At 56.9% G+C, this 27,437-nt stretch overlaps 1 protein-coding gene across 1 annotated transcript in view; it reads left to right on the top strand.

Annotated features, from left to right (window-relative positions):
• The window catches only part of IGSF9B (immunoglobulin superfamily member 9B), a 73,839-nt gene that overhangs the window by 19,400 nt on the left and 27,002 nt on the right, over window positions 1–27,437 (top strand). Inside the window, 13 exon segments of the mRNA XM_038753523.1 lie at window positions 2,343–2,489; window positions 6,283–6,434; window positions 6,745–6,862; window positions 8,666–8,807; window positions 9,229–9,374; window positions 12,845–12,987; window positions 13,480–13,620; window positions 14,782–14,898; window positions 17,501–17,651; window positions 18,836–18,947; window positions 22,852–23,027; window positions 23,839–24,065; window positions 24,793–24,877. Of these exon segments, the coding sequence (XP_038609451.1) occupies window positions 2,343–2,489; window positions 6,283–6,434; window positions 6,745–6,862; window positions 8,666–8,807; window positions 9,229–9,374; window positions 12,845–12,987; window positions 13,480–13,620; window positions 14,782–14,898; window positions 17,501–17,651; window positions 18,836–18,947; window positions 22,852–23,027; window positions 23,839–24,065; window positions 24,793–24,877 (1,857 nt within the window).

Here is a 27,437-nt window from a genome sequence, read left to right as displayed (position 1 = left end):
GGGCTGGAGATGGGGCAAGGGGCAAGAGGGAGATGGGGAGGGATGAAGATGGGAGGGAAGGGGGTGGGAGAGATGGAGGGAGATGGGGAAGAGAGGAGATGGGGGAGGTGGAGAGAGGGGAGATGGATGGAGAATGGGAAAGGGATGAAGGGCGGGGAGAGGGAAAAGGGAGGGAGATGGGGAGAAGGGAGAGGAATAGAGGTGGGAGGGAGAGGGGGAGATGGGGAAGAGGGATGGAGATGTGGACTAGAAGAGAGGGGCAGAGATAGGGGTGAGAGATGGAGGACTGAAGCCAGTAAGACTGGATAGAGGGTAAGAGTTCGGGAATGGAGTCGGAAGACAGGGAAAAGGGGAGGGAAACGGGCCATAGGGCTGGGGGGAGCAGGATGGAATAGGGGGCTTATGTAGTTGGGAAGAGGATTAGGAGGATTCCGTGACAGTGGACAGAGAGCCCCATTAATTCAGCTTGGCAGTAGTCGTGGCAGCAGCAGCAGCAGCAGTAGCAGCCATAAAAGTAGCAATAGCAGTAACAGTAGCAGAAGCGGCAGTCTCCCCGGCAGCTACCTAAATCCCCTCTGTCCCCGGCCGCCGGGAGGCTGCACTCTGAAGTTGGAGCCTGGAGCTGGGAAGTCAGAGTCTGGGGTCAGGTCTGTATGTGCATCCTTCCCCCTCTGTCTGGCTGTGGGCCGTATAGGCGCCTCCTGTCCTTGGCCCCCTGTCCCCTGCCTGCAGCATGCCCTGTTGGCATTTTAGTCTGCAATTATTGCCGGCAGCCTGGGCCTCCTTCCTGTGACTCACCACCAGAAGCTGGGAAGAGGGGGAGCGTGTGTGTTCCGGGTTTGGGGGGTGAGAGGAGCTGGGGCCTGGGCATTTAGGGGCCCGGGAGGGGGCACAGAGGGGACCACTCCACTGGACTCTTCTGTCCAGCCCCCGTTTCCGCACCCTTTCCACCCAGGGCAGAAGTTCTGACTCGGATCAAGAGCGAGCAGGTGCCACTTGTGGTGTGGGAGGGATCCTGGAAGAGCCAAGGGGTGGGAGTGGCTGTGGGGGTGTGAGGGAATGGGGGTGGGAGGAGGCCCAGGCTCCGGAGGGGTTGTGGGGTCGGGCAGCCGGATGGCAACCCCATCTCCTCAGCGTGGGAAGATGTGGTCGGCAGATGCACCGACCCGGACTTTCCCCCGACACTGGCTGCACCCACACTGGCTGACTCAAAGTCTGAGCTATCCCCCCTTCCTTGTGAGCAGCAGCGTCTCCAGGAAAGGGATACAAAGGCGGCAGCAGACAGGTGCATGCCGGGGAAATGTGCACGACAGCCAGAGAGAGAGAGAGACCTCTGCCTGAGCTTTGAGCAACCCCAACCCTCCCTCTCCTGCCCCAGCGTTCACATGCAGGCTGCTTGTCTCTCCCTGTAGATCTCTGGGTTTTTCTATCTCTGAATCTCTGCTCCCCCCTTAGTCTCTGTGTCTGCCTCAGCCACTGGCCTCCTCCCTTTCCCTCTTGTCTCGGCTTCTGTCTATCTCTTTTCCCTCTTCTTCCCACTCTGGATCTCTCTCTGACTCTGCACCTCTCTTTCTGACTTTCTCTGTTCCCATTTCTCTCGCTGCCTCTGTTTCTGCTACACCGCCTCCCCCAACCCCCACCTCCTAATCAACTGACTGCCTGCCTCCTCTGTGTGCCAAATCTCTAGCCTCACTCTGGATCTCTCCTTCCAGAAGAGAGAAGGAATTCCAGGGCCCGGAGGCCGCACTTAGGGCTGGATAAGGGCAAGTAGCCCTCTTGAAAAGCCCACCCCCTGTCCAGGGCTTGCTCCCCATCCCCCAACTAGGGGCAAGTGGGTGAGAAAGGACAGGAATTGGGGGGCACTTTGGCAGAGCGGTGGGGACCTGCCCCTTGTCATATCGACCTCAGTCTTCTCTCTGAGATGGGGATCCGGCAGGGGGTGGAACTTTAATTCTTTATGACCATGGGGAGGGCAGTCCCCCACCTTCCTGAAGAGGGGTCTCTGGAGAGGGCCGGCCCAGGGCATTTGGGTCAGGCCTGTGGCCACTTCCCCAGGCAGGGATCTGCCAGAAGGGGCCAGTCCGGCTCCCAGCCCGATCTGCCCAAGGGGTTCAGGTGCCTCCGACCACGCCTCGTCATTCTTCCAGGCGGTGGGATGAAGAATGGGGGTGGTGGTGATGGGGAAGGAAGACCGAAACATCCAGCAGTCTGCATTGACCCCCACCCCGGGACTTGGGGGAGGGATTGCCGGGAATGGCCCCGCCTCCGGGACTAGGGAGAGAGACTGTCCTGCAGTGACCGCGGCCCGGTACGCTCTCGCTACCCCTGTCCCTCTCTTACAGGCCGAGCCAGTCTGCATGACAAGGCGTCCCTGCGCCTGGATCAGCTGCGCTCTGAGGACCAGGGCTGGTACGAGTGCAAAGTCCTCATGCTGGACCAGCAGTACGACACCTTCCACAATGGCAGCTGGGTACACCTCACCATCAACGGTGAGTCTGTGGGTCCGGCGGCGCCGTCGTGGCGTAAGACTCACCCTCCTTCTCGGCAAACCATCTCCCACTAGATCTGAAGCTTCCTTTCCTCCTCGGGTCCTCCCCCCTCCCTCCCTTCCTCCACTGTCTTCCCTCCTTCCCTTTCTCCCTCCCTCCTTTCCTCTGTTCCTCATCACTGTCCTGCACCGACCGCCTTTCTCCCTCTTCTGTCATCCTCCACCCAGCTGTCTCCATTGCCCTGCCATCTCTCTCCACTCCCCCGCCACGTCTTGCCCTTGTTCTTGGAGGGTGACGAGGGCTGGGTCGCCCATATGCGGTCCTCAAGGCTGGAGGCCCAGTGCTGATGGGTGAAGAAGGGAGCGGCAGTCTGGGGAAGGGTGCTTGTGGGCTGGGGGACTTCTGAAGACCAGCCCAGTCGGCGGCTCTGTCCACGTCTGTCAGGGGGTAACTGTCAGTGTGACCGTCAGCTCCTCATTTCAGGGCATCGGTCTCCTCTCCGGCCCTCTCAGCCAACTAGTCTGGGTGTTCTGCTCTTGGGGAGAGCTGGGAAGGAAGTGGAGAGGGTGGGAGCACAGGGAGCCTGTGGGGTGGGTGTGGTGCTTCCCTAGAGCAGGAAAATGGCCAGGCCACCTTCCTGGCTTCCTGTCTGCGAGTGCCATCTCTGTGCCTCTGGACCCCTTCGCTGCCGTTGGGCATCCGTCAGCTCTCTGACTTGTCTGGGCTCCACTTTAATGCTGCCCGGGCCGTGGAAGTGTCTACAGGGTGGTATCAGAGCCTCTAGCTCCACCTTTCTCAGTGGAGGGCCCCAGGCCCACCACCTTTCTCAGCGGAGGGCTCTAGCCCCATGGCTTCCCCCTCTCCAGTCAGGGCCCAGTGCAGCAGGGAGCAACCCCTGGGTGGAAGCAGTCATTCTGTGGCTAAGGGCCTGGTGGGGATGGAACCTCTCCCACCAAGTACTACATCTCCGAGTGGTCTTTACATCCACGCAGGAAATTACTCCCTGGCTGTGTCTTGGCCCGCCCAGGGGACTACAGGAAATGACCTGAAATTGCAGTAAGAAGGCCGTAGGTAAGATGGAAGGCAGACATTTCTGGTGACCAAGGCCGCTTCTAGACACAAGACTGGGGGGTCGTTCAGTTCATGACCCAGAAGTCTTTAAGAACAGAATGGATGCCCAACTGGCTGAGGATGAGTAGGTATCGGTCTGTATGGAGGCAGGGGGACGGACAAATCGTCTCTTCTAGGCAGCTCTCTAAGTGTGATTGGAAAGTGCTGATGTTCCATTACCTCCCTAGAAAGACCCAGATCATTTAATAATAGGTGTTGGTTGGTAGAGTATTTCTAAAATGAAAGCCCAGCTGAAGAAAAAGATTACAATTCCAAATGGTCATTCTCTCCTTAGATAACTTCTTTCGAAAAGCACCTGGTAGGAACCAAATCCATTTATTTCTCTCATAAAATTCCCCAGAAAAACTCCAGTCTTATTTTAACTCCCAGAGAGGCCAGCTTATTACCAACCTGGGCTATTAATTATGGGGCAGTCGTAAAAAAGAATTAAGTCCCGAAATACATCAGGCTAAGAAGGACCTAATTCAGTAAATAGCAGAGTCAAACTGTTATTTTCTGAAAACTCGAAATTGCTCAAAGGATTTTCCTGATTAGCACCTAAATAATAAAGTAATTGTGTAATTAGTAATTAATTTGTCAATTAGGTCCTAATTTAATCTATTCTTTTTTTTTAAGCATGCCACCGGAATAACGGATGGTGTGGTTGGTTGCCCGTGGGAGGGGTGGAGAGGGCTTATTGTCCTGGCCCATGGAAGTTGACAGTGGAGGAAATATCTCCACGGTTCCATGGATCCCAGAGAACCCAGAGAGACCAGAGAGGAGAGGACCGTAGACGCGTCTTTTGAGATTTCAGTCTCAAATCATAGGGCCTTGTGGATCTGTCTCCAAGGAAAGCCCTTCAGGCCCTGTCAGCGTGGTTGACCGGCGGCGAGGGGACAGACTCCACACCGTTCTCTCCAACATGGTGCTGGGGACGGAGAATGAAGAAGGGAAAGGGGAGGAAGGGGGATGACGAAGAGCTCAACCTGCCAACGGCCTCAGCTGCCGAAGACCCTCAGCAGGATTAATGTTAGGGTTCGGGTTGTAGGTGTAGTTCAGACTAGACTGAGGGCTGGGGTCCTGGTTTTGGTTAGGACATAGGGTTAAGGTCACCGTTGGTTAGAGTCAGGGTTGAAGTTTAGGTTACGATTAGAGTTAGGATTAGAATAACGGCTGAGGTCATAGTTAGGTTTGGGATCAAAGTTAGGGTTACTGTTAGGGCTACAGTTAGAGAACTGGGATGGATTAGGGCCAGGGTTAATCTTTTTTCCAATGGACCATCAGGCGATGGTCTTTACGGACCCTTGGGTATATGTTGCCAACTTGTACTTCCAAAGAGCTTAGTACAGTGCTCTGCACACAGTAAGCACTCGATAAATACGAATGAATGAATGAATGAATGAATGACTGAATGACTGATTTGGTGGGCATTACCATGGAGTTCTGACTGATTACCCTGGGGGCACTGGGTCTGTTCCCATCATTCAAGCAGCCCTGGGTCCAGAGCTCCCTGAGGGCCTGAGTCTCCAAGGGTTTCCCCTCCCAGGGGGTCCACTCTCAACTACCCCACTGTTGGCTACTGACTGGATTACCTTCTCAGGCTGCTCCATCAAATGAGAGTGAGCCACCCTAAAGACGAATATCAGAGCAGGATAGCACTTTAATCCAAACTCAGAGGCCAACAACACACATAATGAGGGGAGAGTTTAGAAGGAGCCAGGGAAGGGGGCTGGGGAGGACCGGGTCATGGGTCTGGGGCGGAGTTGGGTTTGGTGGTGCCAGCTGAAGCGGGAGGTGGACAGCTGACCAGATGGGCATTGGGCACCTTTGCCCAGCAGCTCTGGTGGGTGGGAGGCTTGTTAGCACCCCTAGGAGTTGGGGGCTGTCTCTGGGAAAGGTTTGGTTAGGAGCGGAGTGAGTGTGTGGGTGTGGGTGAGTGTATGCTCCAATGTGTACACTGGAGGGTCAGTTGGACATGTGATATGTGTACTGTTCGTCATGTCTCTGTGCTGTGTGCCATGTTTTGTGTGTGTTGGGTTTGCTATGTGCCGTGTTTTGTGGGTGCTGTGTACCATAATTTGTGTCCTGTGTGCCATATCTGTGGGCTGTGTTTTGGGTTTGCTATATACTATGTTTTTTGTGTGCTGTGTGCCATGTTTTGGATGTGTTATGTGCAGTGTGCCAGGTTTTGCATGTGCTGTGTTTTGTGTTTTGTAGGTGCCATATCTGTACGTTGGGTGCCCTGGATATGCTCTGGGTGGAGCGTAAATGGGTTTCGTATGGATAATTCTTGGGAGCACGCTGCACTGTGCTGCACCCCTGTTCTTCTTCTTGCTTGTTGCGCTCTTGCCTCAGCGGGAACACGACTGGCAGGAATGAGAGAATAAGAGCGGCGCCGCACAAACCACCAGCGTGCTGTTGGCTTCCCTGGGGCAAGTTCTCGGTTTCAACGTCTCCGTGGGCAGACCGAGGCTCGTGGGTCGATCCCGGAGGGCGACTCCACCATTGTCTTGGGCCCTGAGGGATGGATGACTGACCCCGGGACAGGAGCGGTGCGCTGTGTCTTAGAGGGGTGTGCGCTTTGTAGGATGAGTGTCCCGTGAGCCTCGGCTCCAGATGCACCAAAGGCCCACGGGCACCGCCAGCCTGGCCGGATCAGCTACGCCTTTGCTTCTCCCCGCAGCACCCCCCACCTTCACAGAAACACCCCCCCAGTACATCGAGGCCAAGGAGGGCGGCAGCATCACCCTGACCTGTACAGCCTTCGGCAACCCCAAGCCAATTGTCACGTGGCTCAAGGAAGGCACGCTCCTTGGGGCCAGTGGGAAATACCAGGTGAGCAGGTGACCCCATCCCCGGCTGAAACCCCTCCCCAGTCCCCGTGTCTCAGTCCCGCTCCTGGATGTGGGAGGGGGCCCCGGGAGGGCAGGGGCAGGGCATGTGGGTAGGGGATGGACACAGCTCTAGTTTGCAAGGAGCCAGATAGAAAATCACCTTAGGGAAATGTGGAGTTTGAAAACTAGTTCACAGTCCAGTCCTCTGTGGAAGGAGGGTGGGGAGCGTTTCTGGGCCTCCCTCCCGGCTTCCCTTTCTCCCTCCTTCGCTGGGCACTTGGCGCTCAGAGCCGTCTGTTCTCCATTCCCAGGTGAGCGACGGGAGCCTGACGGTGACATCTATAAGCCGGGACGACAGGGGCGCCTACACCTGCCGGGCCTACAGCATCCAGGGAGAGGCGGTCCACACCACCCACCTGCTTGTCCAAGGTGACGCCTGGGTGCTCAGCTTCCTCCTTCCACTGGCAGGGACGCGGAGGTGGGCAGGCTGGCCTGGCTGCCCCCCCGTCAGCAAAGACCCCTCCCCGCCTCCCCCCCTCGATTGGGTGTCTGGAGACCAGCAGGGACGCCAGGATCCTGGGCTGGGCAGCCTAGGGTGCTCCCGGAGTCAGGTCGTGGCGGGTCTGGTCCGCCTGGTATTGGAATCAGCCGCGCGCTGAGCTGGACTGGCCATCCCAGACAGGCCCCCGGTTGGCCCCCGCTGAGACACTCTGTTGTCATGCTGTCGCTCCCTGGGCAGAGAGGGAGGGAGGATGTCTGGACCTGGGTAGTGTGGCTGGACGAGAGCTTGAGCGTTTCCGGGAGGAGCTGGAGAGTCTGCCCCCGGCCCCTCTTTATGTCCTGCCTGCCTGTCTGCCTGTCTGCCTGTCTGTCTTTCTGTCAGAAGCTGCCTCCCCCAAGAGAGGAGTGCACTCCCTCTGCCCGTCCATTAGTGCTGGCATCAATAAGTAAAGCCGGAAATTAGATCCAAACCCCAGACGTTTAAATAACATTAAGGCCGAACAGCTGGCAGGATTCGGGGCTGCAGAATCAGGGTGGAGATCCGGGACTTTTCTCTGGGCCCGAGCGGATCGGGCCTAGCCAGAGGCACCTGGGTCAGAGAAGGGCAGAGGAATGGATGGGGGTCTCCCTCAGTCCCTCAGTGTTTGAGAAGCAGATCCGAGGTTGGGCCTCAGAATCTAGAACAGTTACTTTAGACAATTACGCATTTTGAAAGTGTTGACTGTGTCTGGCAGCTGTGCTAAGAAGTGGGATTAGATGCAAGATAATCAGGCTGGGCAGTCCCCATCCCAAATGAGGCTCAGTCTAAGAGGGAGGAAGGGCGGGTAGATGCCTTATCCCCAGTTTACAGATGAGGAAACTGAGGCACAGAGGAGCTAAGCGACTTGGCTGGGGTTACTCAGGCAAGTGGCAAAGCTGGGAGTAGAACTCAGGTCTCCTGACTCCCAGTCCTGGGGCCAGAGAGAGAGAGTGCAGTGTGCCAGAACTCTGCTCCTCACAGTCCTTTTAGCCAGGGACGGGGAAGAGGAGGCGGTGGGGAGGAGGGGCCTGGTCAGCGGAGGAAGGCCAGGGACTGGCAAAGTCCTCCCCGTGCTCATCTCTCCCTTCCCCTGGCTTCTCCCCATTCCACCTTTGCTGCCTGCCAGCAGTGGATCAGGGTTCCTCTGCCAGTCTGGCAGCCGAACTCCGGCCTTAAATGGACAAGGTCCTTGGCTGGGGGGAAGGGAGTAGGTGGGACGGAATGAAAGCAGGGGCCAGAGGGGGTACGGTGGGGGCAGAGTCAGAGAGGGTGTGCTGCGGGGATGGGGTCTCTTCTGGACAGATTCCGAGCCGGCGTAGATGGTCGGAGAGCCCAGCGATGAGAATCACAATAATCGTTTCTCAAGTCTCCAAAGCGTCTCTGCCCTTGGCAGGCACAGTGCTCTTGTGAGACGGGTGGGCAACACGGGAGAGGTGGTCCCGCTGGTCACCTCGCCATCTGGTTGAGCAACGAGGGAAACACACTGGGCCGGGCCTGGGGTACCTGGCTGTAACCGCGTAGGGGGCCCAGCGTCCCCCACCCCTCCCCTCTCCTCTCCCCTGCCCACGGTGTCCAGGTGGTCTTGGTGCAGGAGGGCTGGCCAGGGTCTGGGCCCGAGGAGCCACCGTTGGCTCCCTGCCCCGGTTCCGGGCCACGGTCTCCTCCTCCCGTGCCACGGCTGAGGTAACTGTTTGTGTCCTCGACTCCCCCAGGGCCCCCCTTCATTGTTTCCCCTCCTGAGAACATCACCGTCAACATATCCCAGGATGCCCTGCTCACCTGCCGAGCCGAGGCGTATCCGGGCAACCTGACGTATACCTGGTACTGGCAGGATGTGAATGTCTACTTCCAGAAGTAAGCGGCTTAGGCCTCTCCTGGCCTCCGGGCCCCTGGCCCCGGGCCCTGGGGGTCGACAGAGGGTCTCGATTCTGCCCTGGTTAGAAAATGCCCAGCCCCTAGCGCCCTCCTCCCCACCCCCCTCCCCGCCGGGGCTCGGGCACGAACCCCTAGCGGTTCCGTGTGGGCTCCAGTCAGAAGATGGGCCGTGTCTGCCGCTGGGCCATGTGGGAGGGCAGGGATGGCGAGATTACAGGGTGCCGGAGAAGCCTTCCGCATTAGGTCCAGGCCCGGCTTCACCCGCTAGCACGATGACCCGGCCCCAGGGAGGATTCTCCACGGATCTGAAGCCTTGCTCCGGCAGGAGGCCCCACGCGCTGTCCTCTGTCCCTTACTCTTCCCTCTTTCCATCCCACTCTCCCCCTTCCCTCCGTCTCAGTGACCTGAAGCTGCGGGTGCGGATCCTGATCGATGGGACCTTGATCATCTTCCGAGTCAAGCCAGAGGATGCGGGGAAATACACCTGCGTCCCGAGCAATAGTCTGGGCCGCTCCCCGTCAGCCTCCGCGTACCTGACTGTGCAGTGTGAGTTGGGGCAAGGGCCCGAGGGAGGCCTGGACCCTTTGGGATGAGGAGGTCAAAGCTGGGGCCAGGCAGGTCTCAGGCCGAATGGCACTGTGGGTCTTTAAGAGGGATATCGGAGGGTACAGCTGTGACAAGTTGCCGAGGGCGATGTTGGGAGTGGCAGGGAGGAAAGGGCGTCTCTCCAATACCTTCCCTGGCCAGTGACTGAGTCTGGGCCTGCAGGGACAGCCCGATTGTCGGGCTGTGGGAGAGCGCCCGGAGTGCCAACTCCCCAAGCCCTGGCAGGTACCGCCGCTCCACGGGGCCTTCGGGGAAACTGAGCCGAGAGGCTTTGGGAAGGAAGGGCCAGGACCTAGCGGTGCTGCAGTCCTGCCTTCTGTGGATCTGTTGATTGAACTGAGGATCAATACCCCACCTCCCGCAGTTCTCCTTCCTTTCCTACCCCTCTCCCTCTCTCTCCTCCTCCCTTGGCAGCATGCCTGGCCCCAGAGGTAGCTCAGCCTGGGGGCTCGGGCAAGAGGGGAAGGTGGCGGCCTCTGTGCCGATCGATCACTCGATCAATCAATGGTATTTACTGAGCGCTTACTGTGTGCCAACGCGACAGAGTTGGTGGATGCCATCCTTGCCCATGAGGAGTTCACAGTGTACATTCATTCATTCATTCATTCATCGTATTTATTGAGCTCTGTGTGCAGAGCACTGTACGAAGCGCTTAACCTTAGGGTACAGGGAAGACAGACATTAAAATTGATTACAGATAGGTGAAATAGTAGAGTATATAATATTTACATGATTATTGTGGGCCTGGGGGGAGTATCAGAGTGCTCAAAGGGTCCACGGTCAAGTGCATGGTCGACCTAGAGGGGAGGGTGGATAGGGGAAATAAAAGGCTTAGCCTGAGAAGGCCTCTTAGGGGAGGTTGAAGGGGGTAGGGAGTTCCAGGCCTGAACGAGAACGTGGGTTAGGGGTCGGTGGCAACGTAGAGAAGATCAAGGGACAACGTGTGTTAGGGGAAGGAAGTGTACAGTATGGGTTATAGTAGATGAGGGAGGTTAGGTGGGAGGGAGAGAGTTGTTTGAGTGCCTTAAATCTGTCGGCTCTAAGCTGATGACGAAAGCCCCCGGGTCCTCCGGCTCTTGGCGTTTATAAAATCCAAGCTTCCCCGTCTTCCCCTCCCCAACTAAGAATGATCCAGGATTTCAGTCTGATTACAATAATTCAATTTGATCATCTCAAGACTTGAGCGCCTTCCTGCCTCTCCTTCCCTCTGGCAGGCAAAGCTGTGCTGAAAGCAGGGAGAAAGATGACTAACGTGGATTAATTCTTTCCTTTAGACTCGAGGATGTTCCCATCACTCAGGCAACAAAAGGCTTCCTGCGTTGCCACCGCTGGCAGGCCTGCTCTGTCATTCTCGCATTGGCGTAGAGAACGGCTCTGGTCTTGGAAAGCTGGGCTCTCTCGGAGGCTCAGGGGGACCACGGCGTTCGAAATGAAACCTGGAAGTTGTTAGGAGAAAAGCGGTACCTCAGATGGAGAGTGCGGCCTGTTATTTCCCCAAAGCCTTTTGTCTATCTGCCATCTCGGCTGGCCTTATGCGCCGTCCCTGTGAAGCAGAGAGAGGCTGAGGTTATTATCCCCGTTCACCCCAGAGAGCTTGAGGGACTTGCCCAGAGTGGGTTTCTTGGGGAGCAGGGGAAAGCAGGTTGGCGCCTGGAAGCCGAGAGAAGCAATGTGCCCTAGTGGAAAGAGCCTGGGCCTGAGATTCCGAGTCAGAGAACCCAGGCTCTAAAGTCGGCTCCACTGCTTGCCTGCTGTGTGACTTTGGGGAGGTCACTTAACTTCTCTGGACCTCCGTTTCCCTTCTGTAAAATGGGTGGTCAGCACCTGTTTTCCCTGCACCTTAGACCGCGAGCCCTGTGTGGGACTGGACCTGATGATCTTGAATTTATCCCCGCGTTCAGTACAGTGCTTGGCACACAATAAGGGCTCAACGAATATCACTGAGGCAGGGAGGATGGGGGTGTGGTGCAGAAACCTGTTGGCCCCTGGAACTGCCGATCCTTTCTAGGGAGTTTTCAAGAGGAAGAGGCAACATCACCCCGTGGGAATTGGTGCAAAGTGCGACACATCACCGGTTGGCAGCTCTGCCTTCAGCTGCTTCTGATGGAGGAGACAAGCCTCCCTCCTTTCAGGGGGTGTTAAGGAAGTTGGGGGAGCATCATTTAGAGACAAGTTTCTCTAATCACTGCCGGCACCCCTAGCAGAGCTTGGTCACCTCGGAACCCCCGGGCCAGCCAGTGGTGGGGAGACTGGGAGCACTGGGGGGAATTGAACAGCAAAGATGGAGTCAGCTTGTACCGCTCCTTGCATTGCGAAACATGGAGCAATGATCCCCCCCCCCCCCCCGCCTTGTCCCCCTCCCCTCTTTTCCCCTTCCTGTCTTCAAAGAGAACCCAGGGGGGTGCGGTTTATACCAAGGAGATACGAGGACTTTTATATTCTCTAAAAAACAGCATTCAGAGTATTTCCCATTTATAACCCCTTTGAGGACCTTGGAGAAAAAACACTATCAATGTAAAAAGAGAGAGCTTAGCTCCCTGCAGCTCATTACCCTGGTATTTATAGAGAGAAACTGCCTATGGAGCTCAAAGCGTTTCAAAATGCTTTCATTCATCCTGCCCATTTTATATTTTAGAAGGCCCAGAGAGGGGGTGTGAGTCATCTGACATCACACAGCACCTGAGGATTAAACTGTGCCCAGCAGACAGGATTCCATCCTGCTCTCTCCTCCTGCTCGCCTTCGGCCGACAGGCTTAGAAGTGTCTCTGTTGTCCTCTCAGCGTGGCTCGGTGGAAAGAGCCCGGGCTTTGGAGTCAGAGGTCATGGGTTCAAATCCCGGCTCCACCACTTGTCAGCTGTGTGACTTTGGGCAAGTCACTTCACTTCTCTGGGCCTCAGAGACCTCATCTGTAAAATGGGGGTGAAGACTGCGAGCCCCCCCATGGGACAACCTGTTCACCTTGTAACCTCCCCAGTGCTTAGAACAGTGCTTGGCACACAGTAAGCGCTTTATGAATGCCATTATTGTTATTGTTGTTATTGTTCTGGCAGAAGAAGAGAAACTGAGGCATAGAGGGGCTGGGGATGAGGGCAGCTCCCCATTTGGCAACATGGCTGGACTCGTGTGGACATCGGGACTGAGGGTTGGAGCTGGGCAGGTGGCCTGAGGGGGTTGGCTGAGGCAGTGGAGAAAGGGGAAGAAGAGTGGGTTGGAGGGAGGGAGTGGGCGAGTGGGTGTCGCAGAACCAGGGGACAGAAATCCATGGGGTGGCGGGGTGAGCGGGCTGTGGCTTGCTCGGCTGAATCCCCGAGGATGGGGTACAGCACTGGCTGATGCTGAGGGTGGGTGGCAGGGGTGCCCAGGACCCGCTCAGGGCCCTAGGGGGTCCCAGCTCTCCTCCCTCTGGCAGACCCGGCCCGCGTCCTCAACATGCCGCCCATCATCTACGTGCCGGTGGGCATCCACGGCTACATCCGCTGCCCGGTGGACGCAGAGCCGCCTGCCACCCTGGTCAAGTGGAACAAAGACGGCCGCCCGCTGCAGGTTGAGAAGGTGAGGAGGATGGCACCCTGGGGAGGGCGGAGGGTGGCAGGAAGGGAAGGGGCAAGGTTGAGGGGGGAGTTGGGCCACTGGGATGGGGAGACCTGGTGCACAGCTCACCAGGGAAGTTTCCAAGCCTTGATTTCCCTCACTAGGGGAACCTGGGCTGCCCCACCTCCGGCCCTCCAGGGGCATCTCCCTCCCTCTTCTTCTCTCCTTCCTCAGGGCCGCTAGGGTGAGGCAGTATAGTGTCAGGGGCAGGGCAGACCGTGGGACTCATCTGGGAAGCCCGGAGCCAGTCTGGGCAGGGAGCGGAGGCCCCAGGTGGATCCGACAGGAGCCTGAAGAGGCGGGGATCAGCCCTGGCGTAGGGTCCCGGTCTGGGGATGACTTGTGTCTGAAGGGTTTTGGGCCCTGGCTGGGTGAGAGAAGGGGACGGCAGGGATGGCGGCCTGCCTCGTCGTGGCTTATCTCCTCAACCCTCCACCCCGGCTGCTTCCCCAGATCCTGGGGTGGACCCTGATGGAGGACGGCTCCATCCGCATCGAGGAGGCCACGGAGGAAGCTCTCGGCACTTATACCTGTGTGCCTTACAATACCCTGGGAACCATGGGCCAGTCCGCCCCCGCCCGGCTGGTCCTGAAGGTAAAGGGCCATCAGGGCCTCGTGTGTTGGTCTGTGTGTTGGTATTTTATTTTGTTAATACGTTTTGTTTTGCTGTCTGTCTCCCCCTTCTAGACTGTGAGCCCGCTGTTGGGTAGGGACCGTCTCTACATGTTGCCAGCTTGTACTTCCCAAGCGCTTAGTACAGTGCTCTGCACACAGTAAGCGCTCAATAAATGCGATTGAATGAAATGAATGAATGTGTGTGTTTGCGTGCGCACCGCTGAGTGTCTTTATGCCATTGTAACCCTACGCCTGTGCGTTTGTGTGTATGTGTGTGTGTTTGTGTATGTCTTTAATAAGAGCATAAGACCATAGCCAGTGGTCCACCCTGCCCATGATTCTATCTCCAACGTGGGCACCAGTTCGCTCGGAGGAACCGTGTGATGGTTGCTCTCCTGGACAGCCGTCCTCATGGCTGGACCATCCAACACCCCAACTCTCCTCTCTACCCACCAACCATCAAGGAACTCCTGTCTGTAAATGGACCCAAACCCCTCTTGAACTTCCTGGTGTCCTCAACTGAACGGCGTCCTGTGGGAGTGAATGAATTCCATTTGTTTGCCATTTCTGTGCGTTTGTTTTGGCATCAATCTTCGTGTCCTTCCATGCACGTATCTCTGTGCCTCTGTCTTTGTCTCTTTTCCTGTTTGTAGTTAATAGTAGCAGTAGTAATCATAGTAGCAGCATTTAATAAGTTCCCATTTGGTGCACTGTACTGCACTAGGAACTTGGGAAGTTCAGAATAACGAAATAATATGTTCCCTGACCATGGGGAGTTTACACTGTAGTGGGGGAGTGAAACATAAAATTATTTACCAGACTGTCTCAGTCTGTCATGTTTATATGTGTATTCCACAGCTCCACCAGCCTGCAAGCATTTTGCCACCTCTCCCTTCTCTTACTAAAGGCAGTTTGTCATTTTTATTGAACTTCTTTCTTTCCCATAGCTGGCCGTTTGCAGGCCCTGGGTCTGCGGGCTGGGGCTAATTTGCAATACGGCCATCTAGGACAGCCAGGGTGCTTGCGGGGAAAGAGGGTAGGCGGAGGGCGGCTGGTCCCGGGCATCGGAAAGGATGTGGGATCCCCTGGGGAATGGACCCCCAGACCAAAACAGGCCTAGACCCCTCTTTCTTCCCGCAGGACCCACCCTATTTCACGGTGCTACCAGGCTGGGAGTACAGGCAGGAAGCCGGCAGGGAGATTCTTATCCCCTGTGCCGCTGCAGGAGACCCCTTCCCCGTCATCACCTGGAGAAAGGTACCCACCGGCTCAGACCTCAGAGGGAGGGCCTGGATGGAAGGGTCACCGGCTTGCAAGTGATTCCAGCCCAAGGTCGAATTGGGAGGTCAAGGGCCTGCAGCCTGGGAGATGGGGGATGGTGGTTGGATTGGCACAGCTGTGGATGGTGGAGGGAGGGGGTGGGATGGGGTGGGACAAGGAGCAGAATTTCCTGGCGTGTAGCTCTGGGTTTCTTCTGCTTGGGTTGGGATTCTTCTAGAGTGGCCGCCAATCACTTAGTCGAGAGTCGAGCATCCGCTATGTGCAGATCCCTGTGTTGGGTGTGGAGGGGAGTTTTTGAGAAAGATCAGTAGTAGTTGAGTTAATATTTATTGAGTGCCCACTAAGTGCTATGGGCTGTAGTAAACCCTTGGGAAAACCAAAGCCCAGAAGTGCCACTTTCCCTGCCCACAAAGAGATTACATTCTAACAGGTGAGATAAACACAAAAACATCGACAAGTGAGAGTTCACGATAAACAGTGAAATGTACTTTTAAATAAACATATGTACAAAAGTGCTGAGGATGGTTGCAACAAGTTCACAAGTTTTAGGGCTGGGTTATGGCTTAATATGGCTGGGAACTAGTTGGGAACAGCTTATGGGAGGAGGTGAGTTTGCAGGAGGGCTTTGAATGTGGGGAGAGCTTTGGTCTGATGGATTTGGGGAAGGAGGGAGTTCCAATCTGGAGGAACAGCATCAGGGAGGGGATGGAGCCGGGAGAATCGGAGGTGAGTCGGTGGTAGGTTCGGAGGGAAGGAGAGATGTGGGCCGAGTGATGCTTCAAGAAGATGAGTCGGACAGCAGCGTGTAGTTTAGAGTGGAGCAGAGAGAGGCTGGAGTCAGGGAGACCATCGAGAAGGCTGGTACAGAAGCACAGCCACGTTATGACCAGAACTCGTACAAGGGTGGTAATCGTTGGGGCCGAGAGGATGGGGCTGATCGGGGAGATGTTGGGTTGGAAAGCACCCACGAGATTTGGCCTTAGATCGAATATGTGACACCATGGTTGTGGGCTTCTGGGTCAGGGAGAATGGTGGTGTATTTTCAACTGAAATGGGGGAAGTTGAGAGGAGAAGGAGTGTGTTTAAGAGAAACATGAGGAGTTCTGTTTTGGACGTGTGGAGTTTGAGGAGCCGGCAGTCCTTCTGTGTGGAGGCAAGAGGAGATGCCGGAATGCAGTTCAGATGAGAGATATGGGCTAGAGAGATTGAGTTGGGAGTCATTCATTCAGTCGTATTTATTGAGCACTTACTGTGTGCCGAGCACTGTACTAAGCACTTGGGAGTCATCCCCGTCGAGTTGGTCGCTGAGGCCAAGTTTGTGGAGCAGCTCCCCGAGAGAGTGGGTGTAGAGGGAGAGGGGACGGAGGTCCAGAACAGAGCCTCAGGGGCTGACCACAGTATGAGGGTGAGAGGCAGAGGGAGAGCCAGTGAGCGAAACTGAGAAGGAGATTCAGGAGCCATTCCCTCAAGGGCTTCAGTCTGTAGTATTTATTGAGTGCTTACGCTGTGCAGAGCACTGTAATAGCGCTTGGGAGAATACAGTATAACAGAGTTGGTGGACACATTCTCTGCCCACAAGTTTACAGTCTAGAGGAGGAGGAGACAGATATTAATATAAATAAATTACGGTTATGTACACAAGTGTTTTGAGGCTGAGGGAGGGGTGAATAAAAGGTGCAGATCCAAGTGCAAGCACGTTGCAGAAGGGAGTGGGAGAAGAGGAAATGAGGGCCTATTTGGGGAAGGCTTCTTGGAGATGTGCCTTCAATAAAGCTCTGAAGGTGGGGAGAGTGATCATCTGTCGGTTATGAAGAGAGAGAGAGAGAGTTCCAGGCCAGAGACAGGATTTCCAATCTGATGGGGATGAAAAGACAAACATACATACATTCACACACATACCCATAAATACCGTAAGCTCCCTCAAGACCGTTAGTTCATTGTGGACAGGGAATACACTGCACTCTCCCGGACACTTAATAAATGCTCTACACACAGTAAGTGCTCAATAAATACCATTGTGCTCAATAGATACCGTTGATTGGTATACCCAGACACAGTTGGGGTGGGGAGGAGTGGAGTGGATCACAGAAATCGGAGGCGGCCGTGTGGGCCGCTCCAAGTTGTGGGACAGAGGAGATGGAGGAAGGGTGGCTCAAGGGCCTGACTGAGGATTGGGAAGCAGAAGCCTTGGGCAGTTGTTCCAAGAATGAGTTTGCTGTAAGGTCTGTGAAGACTGGTGGCTGGGAAAAGGTCGGAGGGAAGACAGGCTCACCAGAGGCGAGAGCTTTAAAAAATGCAGATAATCTACATGGCGCATGATCCATTTGCAGGTAATTAAGAGTTGACGTAACTATACTTACAAAATAAAGATCTCAAGGGCAGCACATTTTGTACAGGGACAGACGTGAGTACTTGAGATGGTTGGTGGCTTCTCCTTCCTTCCCTCCCTGCCCTGTCCTGCTTTCCTCCCCGCCTCTCGGCCCCATTCTCCTGCTCCTCATCTGCCTTGTCCTCTCCTTCTTCCTCCTCGTTCTCCCCTTCCTCTCCCTCCTCCTCCTCGCCCCCTTGTTTGCCTAAGGTAGGGAAGCCTAGCAGAAGCAAGCACAATACCCTGCCCAGCGGCAGCCTCCAGTTCCGTGCGCTCAGCAAGGACGATCATGGCGAATGGGAGTGCGTGGCTACAAACGTGGTTACCAGCATCACTGCCGGCACCCACCTCACTGTCATCGGTAGGGCACCGTGGCTGGGGATTCTTGGGGTCCCACGGAGGGATCCTGGCAGGGGGCTGGGGATTTGGGGATGGCACCCTGGTGGGGTCTTGGTAGGGGGCTGGGGCTTTTAGGGGGGCACCATGATGGAGCCCTGGAGATTGTCAGGGGGGCACCATGGTGAAACCCTGGCAGGGGGCTGGGGATTGTTGGGGGATACGGTGGGAGTTTCTGAGGATTTTGGGGGGCACCATGGTGGGATCGTGGCAGGGGGCTGGGGTTTGTGTAGAGGGGTGCTAAGGGGGTGCCTGGTTAGGGGTCCAGGGATTGTTGGGGAGGGGTAGTATGGTGGGGTCCGAGCAGGGTCCTGGGGATTATTGGGAAGCAGCAGAGGTGGGACCCATGCAGAGGCCTGGGGATTGTAGGAGGGAGCACCGTAGTGGGGCCCAGGCAGAGAAAAAGGGTTGTTGGGGTGTCCACAGTCAGTGGGGGACAGTGGCTGGGAGAAGCCTGGAGGGCTGGAGAAAAGATTGAGAAAAATTGGGTGGAGGAAACACGGGCAGAAAGAGAAAGAGATGTGGCAGGGTGCGCTCTGTCTGGTGCATTTTCAAGGTGGAGGGGCAGGAGAGAGGTGTGGGAGCACGAGCCATAGAGGGTCTGACTTTCCCAACAAGGACACGAGGGCTTGTATATCCTGTGGGGCATGCATGATTACCTGGCCCAGGCCGTCGAATCCCAGAAAGACATTCCCCAGTCAGCGGCATTGCCTCTGACTCTCCAGTCGTAGACCCAGGTCCTTGATCGGTGCCGTACCTGGGCTGGACTGGTGGTCCATCTGCCTGTCCCGGCCTTCAGTCCTGGACAGTGGCCCCGAGCGGTTGGTGGACCTGGGGAGGAGGCCACAGTCTGGACGTACAGCCTCATGGGTAGGAATGAGGCTCCCACCACTCTCTTTCCCTTTTCCACTCCTAGCTTTCTCTCTAGTAGCAGGTTAGGGCCTCATCCAAACCCCTCTTGAGCCTCCTGAGATTTCCGACCGGCAGATTTCTGCCGGGAAAGAACTGGGACACTGACCCCTCACTGGGTGAAGAAAGAAGCTTTTCCTTCCGTGGAGACCTAGCCAGGGAGTGAGACGTGCGGGGCAGAGGCGAGGACTTCCTCTGCCCGGCCCTGTCCGGCAGCTGGAGGTCTCTTGTGACCCTTAGGCACAAGTCCCCACGCCCCCGGCAGCGTCCGGGTCCTGGTCTCCATGACAACGGCCAACGTGTCCTGGGAGCCTGGCTATGACGGCGGATACGAGCAGACATTCTCAGTTTGGTACGGCCCTCTGTGAGTCCTCCCAGCATGCTTTGCTCTCTGCTTCTTTGCCCTTCTTACCCCAGGCAGTGCTCGGGGTGGGAGGATGGGATCGGGGTTGGCCCGGTCTGGAGTGGGAAGGGCTGGGCTGGGACGTGCCCAAGGGGAAGTGGCCATCCGGACCATACCGGCCAGGGTGGGAGTGAGGTGGCTGGGGGGCAGGCAGTAAGGCTGGGCTTGGTGGCCCTCAATCCTAGGCAATCTGGGGAGCTCGGGACCGATCTCCCGTGACGGTCCGCAACCTCCTGTGGTGCCGCCTCTTCTGACTGACCTGCGCTTCCCTTCCATTTCCTTGTTCTCTGGCCCCTCCCTCTCTTCCCTGCCCACTCTGTGCCTCATCGTCTCCCTTTCGGCCCCGCACTGCCAGCAGGCCAGGATCTTGGCTCTCTGGAAAGGCCCGGAGAAGGCGGGGGTGGGAGTGGGAAGGGAGGGGGAGGAAGGATACAGGGAGCAGCAGGGAGGGAGAGGGGTGCTGGCACCAGAGTGGGGCGAGGTGAGGTGAGGATGCTTGACGGTGGAGCTGTGGGCCTGGAGAGCCCTGCACGGTTTTGACTCCAAGATCCTGCCCTTCCCGCTTCTCAGCCTGGCCCCCGGTCCACTCTCTGGGCTACACCCCTACCGCCTTCAGGCCAGATGGCTTGGTCCAAGACCAAGACCCGGTCATCTGCTCTGGGCCACAGGAGAACCTGGCCCTGTCTGCGGCCCTGCCGGGCTCCCGGGATCCGAGACCACCTGGCCCATTTCAAGCCCAGGAACCCTAGTGGCCTAGGCCAGGCCTGCCTCCGGCCCTCCCTCTGCCCACGCTGGCCGGAGTCCAGCATCGTGCCCGGGACTGCCCAGCCCATGCCTGGGCCCAAGGGGAGTGGCCAACTTGGGGCAGGAAGCAGGCTGGTCCAATCCTGCTTCTCTTGGATATCTCCCATACCTCTCACCCTGGGCACCTTAAGTCCTGAGGAGCTTCTCTACATGGCTCCAGGAAGTGAGGTCATGGGCCCAGGGGATCACGGAAAAAGAAGCTGCAGCATCCCAGTGGCTAACCGAGAAAGAGAGAGAGGATGCAGCTTCCCTCTTCCCCGACCCCAGTCTCCTAGCAGGATCTCCCAGAAGATTCCCCAAGCCTGCCTTTCCCCTTTCCTTCTCCGCAACTTGCCAGGCTTTTTGCAGGCCCCCAGGGAACCTGGAGAGGTGGCCTGTCTCCTGCTGGTTATCTACCCTATTCCCGGCAACCCCGCCCCCAGGAAGGGGGGACCTCCTCTGCCTTGGCCGCGGCCTTGGTCCTCCTGCCCAGGTTTCTGAGTCTTGATTTCCGTATCTCCCCATAATTGGGCCCCTGGAAGGCGGCTGTTAGCCTTGGTCGCCCAACTGTGTAAGGTCTGGAGGCTGGGCCCTCAGCCACGGGGTGGGCAGGCTGTGAGGGAAGTGAGGAAATGGGGAGGGGAGAAGAATAGGAGCAGAACCCCAGCCCCTCTCCCTGCTTCCCCCTCCCTCGCCGCCCCCACTCTGAGCATGGAGCCTGCTGCCGCCACCGCCACCGCCGCCGCCACTGCGTGATGGAACGTGTCCTTGAGCCTGAGGACACGCCCCCCCCCCCCCCTCCTCCTCCTCCCTGCTTCCTCTTCCCTGCTCTCTCCACCCTCTTCCCTCCTCCTCAGGCACCCCTTACCTTAGCAGAGGCTCCCAGCTGCTTCCTCCTCGCCTGTGCCGCCATCTCTCTGGGAGCCCAGGCATGGCCGGGAAGGGGGGTTGGGGAGGATGGATGGGAGCGGGGGGTCCCGGGGGCCCGGCCGGACCAGCGGAGGCCAGAGGCCTGGCCTGTGGGCGCCCCGAGGCCCAGCCGGTGCTGCTCTGGGGCCTCCTGCTTGCCCGGGCACTGCCAGCCGCCGTCTCGCTTACCCTTTCCCTTCTTGGAGCCGCTAGTCAGCCCGAAGATCCCAGAGCGTCAGCGGGGGCATCGGGGAGGGGGTGGAGGAATTGGGGCACGGGCCTGGATTCGGGGAGCAGTGAAGGGAGCGTGGGTTCAGCCTCCCTCTCTGCAGGAGGTTGGTGCTGGCCAGCTCTCCTGTCGCTTGAGGTTGGGATTCTGCTCCCTGCTTCATCGTCGGGGTTACCCTGTCACTTTCCACTCCTCTCGAAGGCTGGGGTGCCTCCCTTCACCCCAGTCTTTCCTCCGGGCCTGCTCAGCATCCCAATGCCCAGCGCAACCCATTGTGTCCATTCCGCGGCCCAATGGCGCCCCTCTGCGGCAACAGTGCCCCACTGCACCTCAGCGCCACGCAGGCCGCTGAGCCTCCAGAGCAGAGCAATCATAATAATGAATAGTGATGGTATTTGGTAAACGCTTACTATGTGTCAAGCGCTGTTCTAAGCGCTGAGGCAGATACAAGGTAATCAGGTTGTCCCACGTGGGGCTCGCGGCCTTAATCCCCATTTTCCAGGTGAGGTAACTGAGGCACAGGGAAGTTAAGTGGCTTGCCCAAGGTCACACAGCAGACAAGTGGCGGAGCGGGATTAGAATCCACGCCCTCTGACTCTCAAGCCCGGGCTCTTGCCACTAAGCCGCGCTGCTTCTCATAGCAATGCCATGATTTGCTCACCAGCCCGTAGTGGTGGTGCTTAAGAGAAGCAGTGTGGCAAAGTAGAAAGAGCCTGGGCTTTGGAGTCAGAGGTCATGGGTTCAAATCCCGGCTCCGGCAATTGTCAGCTGTGTGACTTTGGGCAAGTCACTTCACTTCTCTGGGCCTCAGTTACCTCATCTGTAAAATGGGGATTAAGACTGTGAGCCCCCCCGTGGGACAACCTGATCGCCTTGTAACCTCCCCAGCGCTTAGAACAGTGCTTTGCACATAGTAAGCGCTTAATAAATGCCATAATAATAATAATAATGATAAAGGGTCCTGGGCGGACCGGTGCTATGGTTGCCCCCCTGGACCTCCAACTTTTCCTTAGGCAGCACGTTGTGGGAACTTCGTCCATGAGTGGATACAAATCCTTCTTGAATCTACCCATATTTTTGGCCGGGTGGGCTCCCTGTAACATCCCCCGCAGCACCATGTGTAGGGGAGGCTAAAGGAGGCTGGCAACCTCTTGCTGTTCTTGCCTGCACCCTTCAGCGCTTAGAACAGTGCTTTGCACATAGTAAGCGTTTAATAAATGCCATTATTATTATTATTATTATTACCTAAGCTCAAATGACTTAGGCAGCATCCTGCAGGGTGGGCAGGGGAGGGATGGGGAAGCTCGATCCAGCCACGGAACCATGAGAGTGATGGGCAGAGTGGCCGCTTTGGACTCCGTGGGTGGATTCTGCAAGCTGTCCATTCTACCCAAGGTTGGCCCCCTGCTCGGCTCTCCGCCTTCCTGCGCCACTCCCTACTTGAGCTTCAGTTCTGTTCCTGGCAAGGAGTGGCCAGGTGGACAGAGCAGGAGCCAGGATGCTTGAGTTCTGGGCCCTGCCCTAAACTCTTTCGCAGCCAAGTGGGGTGGACCGGAGAGTGTCTTCCTCTTGTGGGGTGGGGGGAACTGCTCCCTCCCCTTGGACAGAGGGTTGGGAGAAGTGGGGAAACATTTAGATCCTGGCTCTCCCTTCTGATGGATCATCGGTCTTCCCCGGAGGATCGTTCACTCCTCTTCTGTCCCCCTGTGTCTCTAGCCCCCTGTCCTGTGGCCCCCTGGTCTCCTGACCCTGTGTCCCCGAGCCCCCTGGCTTCCTGGCCCCCTTGTCCCAGGCCCTTGGGGGGCTTTGGGGCCCTGCCTTCTCAAGGAGACCTTGATGAAAGACTCTTCCCATGAGAGGAACATCGTAACAACCTGGGGCTAGGGCCCATCCTGGGGTGTGATGCCATTCTACCCACTTCTCTCCGGCCAGGCTGAAGCGGGCACAGTTCGGCCCCCATGACTGGCTGTCGCTGCCCGTGCCCTCCGGACCCAGCTGGCTGCTGGTGGACACACTGGAACCAGAGACGGCGTATCAGTTCAGCGTCCTGGCCCAGAACAAGCTGGGCACCAGCTCTTTCAGTGAAGTGGTCACTGTGAACACACTAGGTAAGGGAGGGGAAGGGGTGGGCCTGGTCAGAGCCCCTGCCAGCCCAGCAGACTGACTTATTGTGGAGCGGGGGTGACTGAGACCCAGAAGTCAGTGAGTCCGGGCACCAACTCTCCTCTAGCCTGGACTTGCGAGGAAGTCGGCTCAGGCTCCCTGGGTTCGTTCCCTGTGTCCAGCCCTCCGTCCTCCCTCCTGGCCATCTTCTCCTGTCCAACCCTGTGTAACCTCTGTGTGGTAGGGTCTCCGGGGGACCTTCAGGGAGAGTAACGGCCCATCTCGCCTCACTGGGGTCCCCCGCAGCCACCTCCCTGCCTGAGGGGTTGCCAGAAGGGTTCATCTGCAGTAACTGACTGATGGACCCCAGAAGATGTGGGGTGGAGGGGGACCTTCCCAGGGGATGGACAGGTGTGACTCCCCAGCTCCCTGCAGTGAATGGCCAGGCAGGGGGGTTTACAAGTTTCCTCCCAGAATCACCCTTTCCCACGAACAACTCCCACTCACAAGGTCAACAGTGTCAGAAGAAAATCAGATCTTCTTGGTGTCACCGTGTCCTAGGAGAGACTCTGCGGCCAAAGGCTGATCTTTGTGGCCTTTCTCTGGAGCTCTACTCCACCCCCGCCCCCCCCCCCCCCCCCCCCCCCCCCCCCCCCGCCTCCGGGCTCCCCAAGGGTGGGTTCTGGGGAAGTGGGAGGCTGACAGCCATAGAGCGAAGGGGATGATGCTTTTGGGTGGGCATCGTCCTCTGAAATGAGGGCATTCCCCACTCCAGGCTCCCAGCTGACCTCCTTTTCTCTCCTCACCTCCTCACAGCATTCCCGATCACAACTCCAGAACCCCTGGTGCTGGTTACCCCACCGAGGTGCCTCACAGCCAACCGCACCCAGCAGGGTGTCCTGTTGGCGTGGCTTCCGCCGGCCAATCACAGTTTTCCCATCGACCGTTACATCATGGAGTTCCGGGTCGGGGAACGGTGGGAGATCCTGGACGATGCCATCTTGGGGACCGACAGCGACTTCTTTGCTAAGGACCTGTCGCAGGTCAGGGGTTGTGAGGTCACGGTAGACTCCGCTGGTTTCAGACGACCTCTCCTCTCCCCCAGTGACAGTGGCCTGGCTGTGCCTAACACAGAGCGGTAGATCTCTCTATTGTTTGCTGGTCAGAAAACGGTCCCACTTCCCCGTATCCAGATACAGCGCTTAGTACAGTGCTTTGCACACAGTAAGCGCTCAATACGATTGAATGAATAAAGGGGGTGGGCTTCAGCCCAAGATGTCAGGGACTGAGGAAAGCCAAGGGAGTAGAAGTGTCAGGTGGGAAAAACCCAAACGAGGGTGAAAGGCACAGGCCTTTCAACTCCACTGCATTCGACTATCACCTGCTCCCGCCCACCCGCTCACCTGAGGCCTGATGATTCGTTCATGCCTAGCTAGATCACCTTGCCATCTCTTTCTCCTTAGGGCCTGCCCTCTGAAGGGGCTCAATCACAATCCCTTTGATTCTTGGGGTGGGGAGGACACAGAGTGACACATCTGGCTCATTAAGGGGGACCGCTTGGGGGATAAAAAAGCCCTTCCAGTCCCCAGCCCCCCTCCCGCCTTATTGGAGTCTCCCTCTTGCTGAGGTAGGCACGTGAGTCTCTCCGGTCAGTCCTAGGCCTCCCTCTGTCGTCTCTCTGACTCCTCCATCTCAGCTCTGGCGCCGGGTGGTCAGCCCTGGGCTCAGGCGGCCGGCCGACCAGGGCTGTTGCGGTCTCCCCGGCTGCAGGATACCTGGTACGAGTTCCGTGTTCTGGCGGTCATGCAGGATCTGGTCAGCGAACCCAGCAACATCGCCGGGGTGTCCAGCACAGGTGGGTGTGGCTCTCCCCCGAGCAGGCGCCTGGGAGCTGGGGGACCAGGGCTCAACTGGGGACTCCACTGGCTGGGGCTTCCTACATAGAAATGGTGAGAAGAGCACAGGATGGAGAGTTAGCAGTCCTGGGTTCTAGTGCCATCTCTGCCTCTGGCTGGCTGGGTGATCTTGGCCAAGCTCTTTAACCTCTCTGGGCCTCAGTTCCTAATCCGTAAAATGGGGCTAGGCAGATCATCAGCCCCGGGTGTGACAGGGACTGTGTCCAAACCGATCCTCCAGCATCTAGTACCTAGTAAGCCCTCGGTAAATGCCATAGTGATTATTATTTTTAAGGGAGGATCCGGGAGTTGAATTGAAATCGGAGTCAGATCACAGGATCCTAGAATGTTAATCCATTGCCCTGCCTGGTGGAAGGAACCTGTAGCCTGGGCCAGATCACTGTGGGGGCGGTGCTCGCTTTAAAGAGCCCCAGAAAGAAGACCCCGTACCCTCCCTGGTAGTCCCCTATCTGTTGTGGTGTGCGAAGTCGCTCATGGCGGGGTGGGGTGGGGGAGAACCTAGATCTTACCTGCTGCGATTGACAGCTGTCTCCTTTAGTTCTTCCTTCGGTGAAGATGGAGAACAGCTTTTCCAAGAGAATGTTTTCTTTGGAATAATCCTCCCTTGAAAGTTAAGGCCTGGCCTTGGCCATCTGCTTCCTTCAGGCCCACTGGTCCCAGCTCCCCAGCCCATTTCCCATTGCCCGTGTTCTCCTCCAGCTTCTCCCCACACCTCTTTGGCCACAAACCTGAAAACCTGGGGAGAAAAAGCCGAGAGGCCCCAGAGGAGAGGCCCCAGTGTGTTTTTATGGCTGAGTGAGGTCTCCTCTTCCGGCACCCAAGCGCTGGGTGGTCAGTGCTGGGGGCTGCTCTGCCCCTCTCACAGCCACCCTCTGGGAAATCCCTCCTCCTCTTACCCCTCTGACAGAAGCATCCAGAGGGAAATGCAGCCCATCCCGGCCGCGGGACATCCAGGATGCAACGCCCAGTGTGGGGCACGGCCTCCTTCTCCGGCCTCCTCCCCCAGCCCGATCAGTAAAGGCGGGGACCCTTGTCACTAACACAGGTGGGATCCTGAGGCGTGGGCTCTGAGCCTCAGAGATGGCAGGTTGCTAATGCTAATAATCGTGGTATTTGTGAAGCACTTACTCTGTGCCGAGCACTGGGTTAAGCGCTGAGATTAATGCAGTATAAGCGGATCGGGCACAATCCCTGTCCCCCATGGGGTTCACAGTGTAAGAGGGAGGGAGAAACCCACCCCGCTTTACCCTGAAGTTGTGAAGCAGCGTGGCTCAGTGGGAAGAGCCTGGGCTTAAGAGTCAGAGGTCATGGGTTCTAATCCTGGCTCTGCCAAATGTCTGCTCTGTGACCTTGGGCAAGTCACTTAACTTCTCCAAGCCTCAGTTACCTCATCTGTCAAATGGAGATTAAGACTGTAAACACCACATAGGGCAACCTGATCACCTTGTTTCCCCCCAGTGCTTAGAACGGTGCTTTGCACAAAGTAAGCACTTAACAAATATCATCATTATTATTATTGTGAGTCAAGAATCCATCACTAAATAGGAGGCGAGAGCTGTATATGATGCTAACCTGAGGGACAGAGTGGGAGGGGCACATAGCTAACAGGTAGGTCCCTAAACGAGGCCAAACAAGTTGATACTGCCCAGCATATAATAATAATAATGATAGTATTTGTTAAATACTTACTATGTGCCAAGCACTGTTCTAAGCGCTGGGGTAGATACAAGGTAATCAGGTTGTCCACGTGGGGCTCACAGTCTTAATCCCTATTTTACAGATGAGGTAATTGAGGCACAGAGAAGTTGTGACTTCCCAAAGTCACCCAGCTGACAAGTGGCGGAGGCAGGATTAGAACCCATGGCCTCTGACTCCCAAGCCAGTGCGCCTTCCACTAAGCCACGATCACAGTGGCAAGGATGTGATAATCACCTCCATGTTAAATTCAGGCTGCCACTGATGGTACTTGCAAATCCCGATTTCACCGTCTGTTCAACCCAGGCTTCATGGCCAGAGTTGGGCAACGTTCTGGACATCAGTGAAGTCTTCCCTGAAGAGATTTGGGGTTTTTGTCTTGGTACAGAGGCATTCCAGGAGGTGGGTCCCCCCTTTTCTCCCCACAGCACCCGCCCCCCCACTCCCTATCCCTGTACAGTCCTGCCAGGGCGTGAAACCCAGCCCCGGAACCGATGAGTTGGGGAGGATATGGGAGGTTCTTGAGAAGATGCCTTATTGCTGGGCTCCTGAGAGAAGCGGATGGATGGATGGTTTCCTGGGAAGGAAAGGAAGGTGGAGGCTTGTCACTGGGATCCCGAGGCAGGCGGGGTTGGATGACAGGGAGGAACTAGGGCTGGTTGCTGGGGTGCTGAAAAAAGCAGTAGGAGTCTAGTGGACCGGGCTCCAGCAGATGCTGATGCCTGTCCCTCGGTCCCTGAGACAGGCAGAGTCCTAGAGTCCTAGGATATTTCTAGGGTCGGGGTTGGAGTTATAAAGGGGGGC

Source organism: Tachyglossus aculeatus, chromosome 11 (assembly GCF_015852505.1).
Source record: "Tachyglossus aculeatus isolate mTacAcu1 chromosome 11, mTacAcu1.pri, whole genome shotgun sequence".
Classification (NCBI taxonomy): domain Eukaryota; kingdom Metazoa; phylum Chordata; class Mammalia; order Monotremata; family Tachyglossidae; genus Tachyglossus; species Tachyglossus aculeatus.
The sequence above is the reverse complement of the archived record's forward strand: the minus strand, read 5'-3'. Positions and strand labels throughout refer to the sequence as shown.